Source organism: Aotus nancymaae, unplaced genomic scaffold, assembly GCF_030222135.1.
Source record: "Aotus nancymaae isolate 86718 unplaced genomic scaffold, 86718_ANA_hifiasm-v0.15.2.pri h1tg000029l, whole genome shotgun sequence".
NCBI lineage: Eukaryota > Metazoa > Chordata > Mammalia > Primates > Aotidae > Aotus > Aotus nancymaae.
Window position 1 is genome coordinate 42,834,763 of NW_026988442.1, and position 12,599 is coordinate 42,847,361.

Genomic DNA, 12,599 nt, shown 5'->3' on the forward strand with positions numbered 1-12,599 from the left:
CCCAGAGGTCCCCGCCCAAACCCCAGGCCCACCATCTGCACCAGGAAACCCTTAGCACCAAATGTCAGATTGTTGTGAGTTTTTGTATAAAAAACAATTTTAAAAAAAAGGTTGTTACTTGTCACAGCAACAAGACTGGCATCCACTACACCCAGGAGACACACGCACACGGGCAAACATCAAAATTCACATCGTCCAGGGTCAGTGGGGATGAGCCCTCAGCCCACTCCCACCCACCCTGGAAAATGCCTCCCTCCAAACCCACCCGCTCTGAGCCTCATCCTCCCTGCAATGCTGTGGTTGGAAGGCAGGGCCCAGGGAAGGAGCCAGAGGCTGCGGCCACCTCTTCCAGGCACCCTGGACTCCCGGCCTGACCTCTGTTGAACCTATAGACCCAGCCACCCTCAGGGCCACAAAGCGGGCAAAGACAGCTCTGGAGCTGCCACCAAACTGCTGTGACTTTGGCCAAGCCCCTCCCTGGCTGGCCTTCAGTTCTCATCAAATGGCCATACAACCAGAAACAATGGGGACAGGTTAAAAAAAAGAAAGCGGGGAAGGGGCTCCCGTGAGAGCTTGGCCACTGGGCCTACCCAGATTGGCAGACAGAAGGCTGCCTTCCCCCAGTGGCCACTCAGAGCCAGGCCAGCTCTACCCAGCTTCCCGCCCCACAGCCCAAGGGCTCCGGGAAGACCCCAGGGCCCAAGTTAGTCCATCCCGACTCCGTGAGGCTGCTCCAACCTAGGCCCGCGGTGCCCAAAGGCTGAACACTGGAGGCAGAGCACACTCCAGGGGCCCTGCACCCCGAGGGCTGTGTTGGAGGGCATCAAGCTCCTGCTGCCCTGTAGGTGCCAGAAGCAAAACCCCTCCCTTACCACAAGCTGGGAGCACTACAGACAGGCCTGTGGGGCAGGGCCTGAGCACAGCAGGGATTGCAGTGACAGAGGAGGGGCAGGGGTTGGGGGAGGGGACCAGGCCTGGAGAGGTAGAACATAGAAGCGGGGGGACCAAGGGTGGCTGAGGGTTGGCAGGAGCTGGTCAGCTCAGCATGGCAGTGGTCAGACGGGGGTCTGTCCTGGGAGGTAGCTGGGGGTGCTGGAGTTCCAGTGTTGTGGGGAGGTGAGGCCAGGATGGTGGCTGCTGGCTGCCGGGTGGCTCAGGTGCCCTCACCAGCCCAGAACCACGGGTTACCAGGGATGCCTGAGCCTTGGGGGAGCCAGGGTGTGGCCCCAGCAGGGCCTGAGGAAGCAGAGCAGGGGAGGCGAAGGCCATCTGCCTGCTCTGCACTGCAGCCCCCGTGGCACCAAGGCCCCGGACACATTCCCACGGGGAGGGGCCCCCCTCCCGGCTATTGCACTTCTCCTGGGCACACCTTGGAGAGCCCCAACCCAGGTGTGCCCTGTGGCAGCCTTAACAGGGAAGGGCCACCTTTAGGAAAGGGAGAGTGGCTGGCTGCCCCCTCTGGACGGATGAAGAGGCAGGGATGGGGAAGAGAAACTGGAGGACGGAGGTCCTGGGGCTAGCCCTGCCCGGACGGAGCGCGGCGTGGCGGCTGCGTGGGGGCTAGGCCCCACCCACCAAGCTCACTTTTCAGGCGCCTTGCTGGCTCCCAGCTTCCGGCCAGTGGAGCCCCGGGCCCCCTTGTCCCTGCATCCCAGAGGCCAGTCGTCCCGGCGCAGGGGCAGCTTGGGCACAGGCTCCTCTGGGGGCCGTTCCTTCGGCTTTCGGCCCCGCTTCTTCCCGCCTGCCAGATTTTTCTTCTTTTCATTCTTGGGCACCACCGAGTCCTGGCTCCGGTGTTTAGGAGGTGGGTCTGCTGATGTTCGGAACCAGTTCTGGGGAGAGGAAAGCGCTGATGAAGACCTGGGACTGGACGCTGAGCACACGCACCAGGTGTGGCCTGAGAACTGAAGGCCTGGCAGCCTTCGAGACCAGGCAGGCACCTGCAGCCAGGCTGCCGGGGGCGGGACCAGTGGACACCCTCGGGGCGGCTCCAGCTCAGGGTGCAAGCCTCCCAGTTCTCCCAGGGAAGGCAGACCCCACTGAGGAGAAACCACCAGATTTCTCCATGTTGGACGCTCACCCAGGCACATTCCATGCAGGCCATTGACCTCCCACCCCCAAGGGGTGCCCAACCACGGCCCTGGCCCCTCCTGGGCTAGCCCCCAGCCACAGGCCCTGGTGATGGCCCTCGCACCTCTGCGTGGGTCTTGAGAATGTGGTATTTGACGCCACTCTCAGAGCTGAACTCCTTCGGACACAGCAGGCAGCGGTACTTCCCTGCCAGGTGGGCCCCCTGCAATGCACGGGCAGGCCAGCCCCCAAAGGTTAGACCCGCCCCAGCCCTTGGAGGACCCAAAGCACCCAGATCTGTCCTAAGCCCTTACTCATGGCTAAAGGGTCAGGGTCAGGGATGGCCAAAGGAAAGCTGAAGCAGTGCCGGGGACCATGCCCGAGCAATGCCAGGGACCATGCCCGAGCAGTGCTGGGGACCACTGGGTTGCCAGGGCTGCAGGGGTGGTGGGGGAGAGGAAGGGTCAGGAGAGGCAGGTGCTTGGGGAAGAGCTACAGATCTCTGCTGAGCATCCCTTATTCCGAGACAGCGTGCCCTCTGCCTGGATCGGGGTGCCCACTCATGCCCACATGAACCCAGAGCTCCAAGGACAAGGCGAGGATACACTGGCTTATGGTTGGGGCTAGGGGTCAGGGAGGTGTCCTAGGTTGGCCATCAGTCTCCAGCCAGTCTCTGGGTTCATGGAAGAGGCAGCTGAGTGGAAAAAGTGGGGGGCAGGGCAGGGTCCCACACTATTGTTGCGGGGGGGCCTGCTCTGGGTGAGCTGGGCAGCTGGCTGTGGGGCAGGCCCCAGAACTGACCTTGCTGCAGCTGGCAAGATGAGCCTTGAGTCCGGACACGCTGGAGTAGATGGCTTCGCAGCACTGCAGGGGAGGCAGCCGTGGGCGAGTGCCTCTGGCGGGCACCCCGCACCAAGATACACCCCTGCCCCAGCCCAGGGGATCTCTGAGGCCTCTTTGGAGCAAGTGAGGGTGTGTGAGTCCTGGGGATTGGGCAGGCTGGGCATGCAAGGCCTGGGTGGGCTGGGCACCTCCTGCAAGGTCTCAGCCTCCGCTCCTGCCCAGAGGGCCACACCCGGGCTCTGTCCCTGCATGGCTCCCCACGCGCCCCACCCGGCTGCCTCCGCTCACGTCGTTGGGACAGTTGACGTGGCCTTTCTCCTTCACTTCATTCTTCCACGCCTCTAGCAGCTGGGGGTTCAGCGTGGGGAGCCCTGGCCGAGTGTAGTTGAGCTGTGAATTCAACAGCACCAGGGTGAGCCCCAGGCCAGAAGACACCCCTGGCTGCTCTAACGCTTGCCTCGGCAGCAGGCGACACCCGCCACAGATGGGGAGGCAGCGGTCGGCCCAGGTCGCAGGAGTGGCCGTACCGAGGCTCAGGCCAAGGCAGATCCTGCCCAGAGGCCACCGCGCTTCCCCAGCACCGGGCGGGCAGCTCACCCGCGCAGTCTCAGGCACGAGGTCGTCCTTCATGCGCCGCTTGGTCCAGTCGCGGGCCAGCTCGTCCTCCGCTATCTCCTGCAGGTGGAACACGGCCACCTGGGCCGACGTGCGGCGGACGCGCCCGCTCGGGGTCCGCTCCACACCCAGCAGGTCCTCAGCCTCGGGGGACTTGTCTGTGGGCTCCTCGGGGGGCTGGAGGGCGTGGAGGCCAGAGTGAGCCACAGGAACAAGATGGCAAGAGGCAGGTCGGGTCAGCGCGCGGCGGGGCCACCCTGAAGGCCGGCGGACCTCCAGGCCTCGCAGCGTGCTGAGGACGCGGCTGACACAGCCAACCCCAGGGAACGTGCAGGTTTCACCCTCCCGCCTGCAGGGACACACGTCTTGTACAGAGAGGGTGGGAAACGCAGGCGTCAGGCGGCCCATGAACAGATACAGCTGGTACCCGAGGCACACACCAGGCACACAGCACATGAACAAGTGCCGCACCACGGCACGGGGCCACAGCAGAGCCACTCACAGGGGCCGTGTGCTCTGAGCGCACGTGGTAGTCGTGGCCGGCCTTGGATCGGTATGTCTTGCCGCAGTGGGCGCAGGGGAAGGAGGGACTGTCCACCTCACAGGGCGGCTTCCCGCAGCGCCGCTGGTGGTACTGGTAGCCCATGAGGCTGGAGAAGGCAGCCCCACAACCCTGGGGGTCAGACCAGAGGACGGGTGAGTGGCCAGCAGGGCGCCCCCCTGCCCTGCCCCACCCCACCCCTGTGCCCCCCCTGCCCTGCCCCGCCCCACCCGTGCCCCCCCTGCCCTGCCCCGCCCCGCCCCACCCCTGTGCCGCCCCGCCCCGGCCCCGCCCCGCCCCCGGCCCCGCCCCACCCCGGCCCCCGCTGACCTCCTGGGGGCAGCGCAGCCGTCCCATCTGCTTCAGCACCTTGCGCAGCCGCTCGCGCTCCTCCTGCTCGCCACCCTCAGAGGCCTCGGTGTCGGAGGGCTGGGGACAGGCTGAGCCTCAGTGACCCACCCCCACCATGGGGCCCTGCCCCGGCCCCACCCCACCCAGGCGTCGGGCCCCCGTCATCCAAGGCTGGGCGCTGGGGCTGGCCCGCGGTACCTTGGCACTGTGCTCCGCCATGGTGTGGTAGTTGAGGCCCGCCTTGGACTTGAACTGCTTCTGGCAGTGCTGGCACCTGAGCGCGTCCTGCAGCTGCAGCGGACCCACATGTGGGAAGCCTGCCCACGGCCGGGCCTCCCTCCCAAACCCGTGCCTGCCACCAAACCCATTTTGGTCCGCGGCCTTACCTTCTGACACACCTCCATGTGCTTCTTCAGCCCCACAAGAGTCTTCCGGGTGACCACGTTGCAGGTGGGGCAGACGGCTTCCCCGCGCTCATGGATGGCCCGCTGCCACTGCTCCTCGGGGCCGCCTGTGGGCAAGGCAGGGGCCTCGAAGGTTGTGGGGGTCCTGGGTGCCCTGGACGCCAGGCACAGAATCCAGTCTCCACACTCAGCCCCATCCCTGTCCTGTGGGATCTACCCGCAGTCTAGAGCTGCCCTGGGCCCCTGCCGGGCAGCCCCTACCTGGAGCTGGATGGGCCGGTGCCTCCTTGCTGACAGTGACGGGGGCAGCTGGCACCTTCTTCCGGACATCCTCAGGGCCCGGCCCCTCCTGCTTCTTGGAGCGGTGAACTCGGGCCTTGTCCTCAGCTTTGACCAGGCCTGTGGGCACACAGGGGATGGGGCGAGGCAGGGGTGGGCTCAGGGGCTGTCCCTCAGTGGACACCCCCAGCCCTGGATGTGCGCACGGGTTGGGGGGAGTCTTACCTTTGAGCCCAAAGGTCCCTGAGATGGATGGCTGCTCCCCTGTAAACTTCTTGGGTGTCTTCTGTTTCCTTCCTGACTCGGGGAGACAAAACGGGGGCCAAGACTCTGGTCAAATAACCTTCTGGAGGCGGAGCCGGCCCGGCCGCTGCCCCCGGGGCTCTCGTCTTACTGTGCTTTGAGCGCTCAGGATCCTCCTCGGGTGGGGAGGCGGGGCCCACAGCTCGCAGTGCCTCTGGGCCCCCTGAGGGCCTGCTGCCCGGCGACAAGGAACCGCTGCTGGTGTCTGCACTCAGCTGGAAGGCCGAGCTCTGGCCCACGGTGGAGGGGCCGTACTGCCCGTTCTCTGGCCTGGCCTGCTTGGGTGGAATTGGGCAGGCGTCCAGGCTGTCCGCAGCCCTGCAGGGAGCAGGTGAGGTGAGGCCCAGGAGGGCCTAACTTCTATGGCCGAGGAGCACCCCAAGCTGGAATGAGCCCCATTACCTTTTCTTACCACTGTTCCTCCCTGTGGCACGAGGTGCTTTGTTTTCTGACTTGGTCAGCAGCACCATTTTGCAGGGCGGTGTGTGTCTGCTGATGGCAATGGGCCTGCTGACCGTCACTGGCTTGCTGACCACAATGGGCCTGCTGACTGTCACTGGCTTGGTAACCGGCACGGGTTTTGTGACTGTCACAAGCTTTGTGACCGTAATGGGTTTGGTGACCGGCACAGACTTGGTGACTGTGATGGGTTTGGTGGCCGGCACGGGCCTGGTGACCTGCATGGCCTTGGTGACCGGCATGGGCCTGCTGATGGTGACAGGTTTGGTGGCCGGCACGGGCCTGGTGACCGGCATGGCCTTGGTGACCGGCATGGGCCTGCCGACCGAGACCGGCTTGCTGATGCCTATGGGTTTGCTGACACCCACGGGTTTGCCGATAGTGACAGGTTTGCTCACTCCGATGGGCTTGCTGACCCCAACGGGCCGGCTGATGGTGACCGGCCGGCTGATGGGCCCAGGCTTGGGGGCAGGCAGGGGCCGGTCCAAGTGGTTCCAAGTCCGGTGTTTCTCCAGCTGGGTCTTAGAGGTGAATGCGGCCTCACAGAAGGGGCAGGGGAAGGCCAGCCGATCTGAGATGGCGCCCTGGGCAGGTGTGGACAGGTGTGGGACAGGGCCCCAAGGGCCTCTGCGCAGACACACCCCGAGGCCTCCTCTTCCCCGACCCACAGCCCCTTACCCCTTGGCACCGCTGGTAATGGTACTTGAGCCCGTAGATGCTGGGGAACTCCAGCCAGCACCCCGAGTTTGGACACTTCACCCTCGAGTGTGCCTTGAACTCATCCTTCCAGTCGTTCATCAGGGAGAGCTGGGTGTGGGGAAAGGCAGCGATGCTGACCTGCAGCCACCAGGGCCACCGCCAGCCCGAGCCCGACTCAGAGCCCTCCCTGGGCCTGCAGGGCACACACACCATGTGAGCCCCTCAACCTCGGGACTGCGGTGGGAATTCAAGCCATCCCGGCAGTGGCCAGGCACAAGGCCTGTTCTGGGAGCCCACCAATGTGACTCCCGGAATCTCACGGCACATCAAATACAAAGCCAGGCCTCAGGAAGCCTGCCAGCCCAGTGCCCACACCTGAAGCATAGAGTTGGTACCAGATGTGCAGAGGACAGATGAGGCCAGGACAGTGGCTGGACAGGGAGACCCCAGATGAGCCCCACTGTGGCCCTGATTGACAGAGAGACCCCAGAATAGCCCTACCGTGGCCCTGATTGATAGGGAGACCCCAGCGTGAGCCCCACCGTGGCCCTGAGGGAGCTCACAGGAATGTCTCGGAGGGTCTGGGTCTCAGCTTTTGGCCGCCCCTTTTTCTTCCCTTCTGTCTTGTCGCTGGCTGGACTTCCTGGGTCAAAGCAGAGAGGGGCTTGGCCGGGCACTGTCTGTCCACCACGGACCACCGGCATCCCTGCAGCACACAACACAGCAAGGCTGGAAGCCGTGCAGCACTGCGTACCGCCAGGAGCTGCACAGGCCCACGATGAGCACCACTGTTCCAACACCAGGGCGCCGGCTCAGGGGCTGCGGCCAGCTGAGGACAAGAACCCAGGGCCCTGGGCTACGTCCAAGGCGATGCCACCCTGCTTAGGTCCTCAGGAACTCCATGGCCTGGCTGGGTGCCTGGAGACAGGACGTCGGGAAGTGGCCCACTCCTAACACTTGCTGCCCAGAACCACCTGGAATCGACTTTGGCCGACTCCTCTTACCCATCTTTGGTGGGTCGTGCAGCATCGGCAGTCGGACCTCCTTTCGGCTGCCATCCTTCCCGGGACCACTCTTGCTGGACCCTGGGAGCCGACGGCCTCCAACGCAGAAAGGATCCGTCATCTCTGCAGAGCAAGTGGACATTCTGTGAAGCCTGACGGGTCCCCTGCGAACACGCGATGGGGCTCCTGGAGCCCCTTCCTCCGCAGGCCCTCTCTGATCGGGGAAGAGGAGCCTGGCCTCACATGGGAAAGCAAGTGATGGGGGCTTCGGATGTAGCGGGAGCTGCCTGTCAAGGTCTCCCCAGACAACCCAGGAGGCATCATCAGTTTGGAAGGACCTAGTCCTGTGCTGAGACCCTCACCAGCTTCCAGACCCCCTTCCTGACAGGTGTGCAGCTGCGAAGATGCTGCCGAAGCTGACGCACTCCTACCCAGAGCTGGGAGGGGTGTGTCCCCGGGAGAGGTGCCTGTGCAGGAGGAAGGAGGCTGGCAACATTCCTCCGGGGGCCAATTATGTCTCGAGTGATGGCTGCTGGCTCACAGGCTGCCTGGGCCCAGCAGGGGGGCCCAGCTTCTCACCGCGGCCCTCATCCCTTCCCAGGCAGACCTGATGCAGTGCCCCTCCCAGGCAGGCACCCTTGGAACCCTCACCAGACGCAGATGCAAAACAGTTGAGGTGGGCTGAGGACCCCTGGCCCACTCCAGCACTGCACCTAGCTCCTGTCCCCGCTCTTGGCGGCTGACCTGCCCCTCACCCCACCTCTCTCTGAAGCCTCGGTCCCGTCTACTGACCCGCCACCACCACTTCAACCAAACGAGTCTCAGAAGCACGGGCACTGAAGGCCCAGGCTGCTGGCCAGAGAGAACGCCCTGCTGCCCCAGGCTGGGCCCCCGAGGGCCTGTGCTGCGGGGAACCCCAACCCGAGAGCTGGGGAGCAGAGGAGATGCTGGGCCTAGCCCTGTGGAAAGGCCCTGGAAGGGGTGGGACAGGAAGCAGGGTGAGGGCTGAGCGGGGAGGTGGCCCCTCCTGACAGCTTCTAATTAACTTGGATCCCAGGGCATGGGAAGGGGCTGCTGTGTCCAGGAGGGCCAGAGAGCAGGGGTCAGAGGTCAGGACAGTCATCGCCCATTGCCAAGGGGGAGGCCAGTGTCGGGGACAAAGTTCTCTGGAAGGCCTCACTTTGCAACTTCGAAAGGAGACAGGGCCGGCAGGAGTCATCCCAGCCCCTGACCACGCCGGTGGCCTGGGGTGCAGGTGCCTGCTGAGGACCCGCATCCAGTTTTTTTGAAGCCTGGGCGAAGAATTCACAGTAGTGGGACCTGAGGCCAGGGCCGGGTTGGGGGCAGAGACGCGACTCGCCTCCCGGATGAGAAGGGGCTTCGGCCCTCCCGAGCACAGCGGGGCTACCAGGCCCTGGCGGGGAGAGGGGGCTGGCCGCGCTGCGCGCAGGAGACGCCGGCTGCGGGGCCGCCGCGTAGGCCGCTCGGCCCGGGACCCCGGCCCAGGCCGGGCGCGCGGGGGAGCGCGGCCCGGGACGCGCACCTGGGGCCCGCCTCGCCACCCACCTGTCACCTGGGGCCGGGCGCGGGGCGCGGGCCTCGGCCTGGCCGGGCAGGGCCGGGCGCGAGCGCGGGGTGGGGGGGCGAAGGCAGTGAACCAAAATGGCGACTTTTTCTGGAGAAGGAGGAGGCAGGAAGACGGCGCCGGCGCGGGGCGCGGGGCTCGGGCGCGGCGCGGGGCGGGGGGCTCCGGGCCCGGCCCCCTCCTCGGCCCGCGCGCGGGGTCGAGATCGGGGCGCGGCGGGCGCCGGGGCTGCGGCCGAGTCGGGGCTGGGGCGCGGCCGGGCGCTTACCTGCGGCGCCCAGCGGGGCTGCGGCCGGGCCGGGCCGGGCCGGGGCGGGGGGCGCGGGGCGCGGGGCGCGGGGTCCGGGCGGCGCAGGCTGCGCGCGGCGCTGCGCACATGCGCGCTCCCGCCCCTCCCACCTTTGACAGTTTTACTGCGGGGGGGAGGGGGCGAACTCTCGCGTTATTCCCGCGGCCGCCCCGCGACGGGGAGGGGGCGGGAGGGGCCGCCCCGCGCTGCCCCGCGCTGCCCCGCGTACCCCCTGCTCGCGGTGTCGCCCCTGTCGCCGGTCCCGCAGCCCAGAGTGGCCAGTTCTGCAGTCCTGGGGCGGGGGCCGTGTTTTGCACAGGGGGGTAAACTGAGGCCGCACAGCGGGGCTGGGCAGTGCCTGGAGCCCGGCGCGCGGATTGAGGCGGCCTGATTGCACCGCGTCCTGGCCGGCGCGGCGAGGGCGGCCTTGGGGCGCGGGATCCTGACCTCTGGCCCTGGGGCCGTGCACCCGCTGGGCAGGATTCAGCCTCTTTGCAGGTGGCCCCCAGCGGGGATCGCCTGGCTCCTGGCAGAGCCTGGCGGCTTGAGGCCATGGGGCTTTACCGGGGTCACTGACCACTGGATCAACCTTTCCCGGCCCTGGGGCAGTGGTTCTGAGCCAGTGCCCACGCCTTCTCTGCCCCACAGCCTGGGCTTCTGCAGGGGACACTGGGGTCCAGTGTGGGCTGGGCGGTCGGAGGTGACCGAGCACTGACAGCACGGGACTGGGGAATGAATAAGGCAGAGAAAGGTGTGCTCTCCTCAAGAGCACCCGGAGGAGGTCCGTGCGCCTTACCTGGGAGGCCCCGCACCGGTCTGGCACAGGACCCACAAGAATTTCCCCCAGGAGAGCCTGCCCACCTGTCCTTCCTTCCCTTCCTTCCTTTCCTCCCTCCCCTCCCTCTCCTCCCTCCCCTCCCTCTCCTCCCTCCCCTCCCCCTCCTCCCGCCCCCTCCTCCCTCCCTCCCTCTCTCCTTTCTTCTTTTCTTTTTTTCTTGAGATAGGGTCTCACTCTGTCATTTGGGCTGGAGTGCAGTGGTGTGATCTTGGCTCACTGCAGCCTCTACTACCTGGGATCAAGCAATCCTCCCACCTCACCCTTCCAAGTAGCTGGGACTACAGGTGTGTGCCACCACACCTGGCTAAGTTTTAAAGTATTCATACAGACGAGGTCTTTCTGTGTTGACCAGCCTGGCCTTGAACTCCTAGGCTCAAGCAGGGCCATTCTTACCTGATCACAGCACCCATCTCCCAGGGAACACCTCAGGCCTCAGGAGGGAAGAGTCAGGGAGACTCTGGGTTTTCATCTTGTGCCTACAGAGCTTTTTTTTTTTTTTTTTTTTTGAGAAAGAGTCTAGTTCTGTCACTCAGGCTGGAGTGCAGTGGTGCAATCTCGGCTCATTGCAACCTCTGCCTCCCCGGTTCAAGCAATTCTTCTGCCTCAGCCTCCCGAGTAGCTGGGATTACAGGCGCATGCCAGCCACTACGCCCAGCTAATTTTTTGTATTTTTAGTAGAGACAGCGTTTCACCAAGTTGACCAGGCTGGTCTCGAACTCCTGACCTTGTGATCCACCCACATCGGCCTCTCAGAGTGCTGGAATTACAGGCATGAAACACTGCGCCCAGCTAGCATTTATTTATTTTTTAACCATGTGCATATATTACTTTTGCAATTAAAACAGACTTTTAGGCTGGGGTGGTGGCTCACGCCTGTAATCCCAACCCTTTGGGAGGCCGAGGAAGGTGGATCATGAGGTCAAGAGATGGAGACCATCCTGGCCAACATGGTGAAACTCTATCTGTACTAAAAATACACAAATTAGCTGGGCGTGGTGGTGCACACCTGTAGTTCCAGCTACTTGGGAGGCTGAAGCAGAAGAATCGCCTGAACCCAGGAGGCAGAGGTTGCAGTGAGCCGGGATATTACCACTGCACTGCAGCCTGGCAACAGAGCAAGACTCCGTCTCAAAAAAACAAACAATAGACTTTTAAAAGTTTCGTAATGCCTCTTTTTGCATACTACAAACATTCTGGACTCCTTAAAATTCATGTGGGCTGGAAATTGCTAGTCAGGAAATGGAGCTACAAAGTGTAGCTCCTTCGCTGGGGTCCTTCCGGCCCAGTTGGCACTTTCCCTGTTGCCCCAGGAGAAAGCTCAGCGGACCTGCTGGGGGACTGGGCAGGGAAGAATTGTGCCTTTCCTCGAAGGGGCCTGGGATCTGCTTCACTCAAGCCTGGCGCAGAGCAGAGCACTCACATGGAGATGGGCTTTTGTGGAAGACGCAGTCAGGTGGTCCTTCCCTTGGGACTCTGAGCCAGAGAGAGGCCAGTGCGCACCAGCCTGTGTGACCCGAGGAGTAAGGGCAGGACATTTCCTGCGAGGCTAGTGCCATCATGTCCTTTGCTTGCTGACATTTCCCCCTGGGGATAGGACCAGCAGGACTTCCCGAGGGCCGGTGTGTGTCCCCTCAGGTGCATCCAAGGTGGTCAGCTGTCCCTGTGTGAGCCTCGGTGTCCACACGTGCGATCTGTTTGGACATTGCCGCGTCCCATGCTGGGTGAGGCCAACGCCTGTCTGTGTGTTAGCATCTGGGCAACTAGACATCAGGGCGCATGGGGACAGTGTGTCTGGATTTCAGCATATGTGTGTCTAGGCTGTGACATGTCACAGCATCAGGGTGCTGGTTGATGTCCATGAGAGGACGGTTGTGTTCTGTGTGCAGCTAGATGCCAGGGTGTTGTGTAATGCAGCCTGTTTGTGTGTGTCGGGGACGTGCGGGGTCCCATGTGTTTCTACATATTAGGAGGTCGTTGTGTGTCTGCATGCTAGTGTTTGTGTGTCTGTTGATGGCATGTTTGTAGGTGGGCATGCTGTCACGTACCTTTGTGTCTGTGTGTCTGGCCAACTGCATGCACGTGTTTGTGTTGGTGTTTGCTGGTGTCAGCGTCATTGAGACTGTGTGTGTGGTTTATGCCTCCGAGTTCTTTTTTTTTTTTTTTTTGAGACAGAGTCTTGTTCTGTTGCCAGGCACCAGCGTGGAGTGCAGTGGCGCAATCTTGGCTCACTGCAACCTCCACCTCCCGGGTTCAAGCAATTCTCCTGCCTCAGCTTCCTGAGTAGCTGGGACTACAGGCGTGCGCCACTACGCCCAGCTA

The 12,599-nt window shown here is 63.8% G+C and overlaps 1 protein-coding gene across 2 annotated transcripts; it reads right to left on the reverse strand.

Annotated features, from left to right (window-relative positions):
* Positions 1-254: 254 nt before the first annotated feature.
* On the reverse strand, positions 255-10,318 carry ZNF512B (zinc finger protein 512B). Of its 2 annotated transcripts, none has more exons than XM_064382614.1 (17): positions 10,239-10,318; positions 7,569-7,691; positions 7,128-7,207; positions 6,544-6,672; positions 5,809-6,449; positions 5,498-5,724; positions 5,329-5,400; positions 5,086-5,223; positions 4,807-4,931; positions 4,619-4,711; positions 4,400-4,498; positions 4,031-4,201; positions 3,511-3,705; positions 3,202-3,303; positions 2,872-2,934; positions 2,195-2,293; positions 255-1,832 (listed from the first exon to the last, which is right to left on the reverse strand). In XM_064382614.1, exons 2-17 carry the CDS (start codon positions 7,687-7,689, stop codon positions 1,581-1,583), a joined length of 2,607 nt encoding a protein of 868 aa, XP_064238684.1. In that variant the 5' UTR covers positions 7,690-7,691; positions 10,239-10,318; the 3' UTR covers positions 255-1,580. The 2 variants fall into 2 exon arrangements, with proteins under 2 accessions (XP_064238684.1, XP_064238683.1); XM_064382613.1 differs by having other exon boundaries at positions 7,128-7,270.
* Positions 10,319-12,599: the final 2,281 nt, after the last annotated feature.

Bases quoted from the DNA above. Each gene is read 5' to 3' on its own strand.
- ZNF512B (XM_064382613.1), bottom strand. From the start codon at position 7,689: ATGACGGATCCTTTCTGCGTTGGAGGCCGTCGGCTCCCAGGGTCCAGC. The intron at 6,450-6,543 runs GTAAGGGGCTGT...ACACCTGCCCAG, and splicing joins ATTACCAGCGGTGCCAAGGG to GGCGCCATCTCAGATCGGCT. The intron at 3,706-4,030 runs GTGAGTGGCTCT...CACGCCCTCCAG, and splicing joins GCTCAGAGCACACGGCCCCT to CCCCCCGAGGAGCCCACAGA.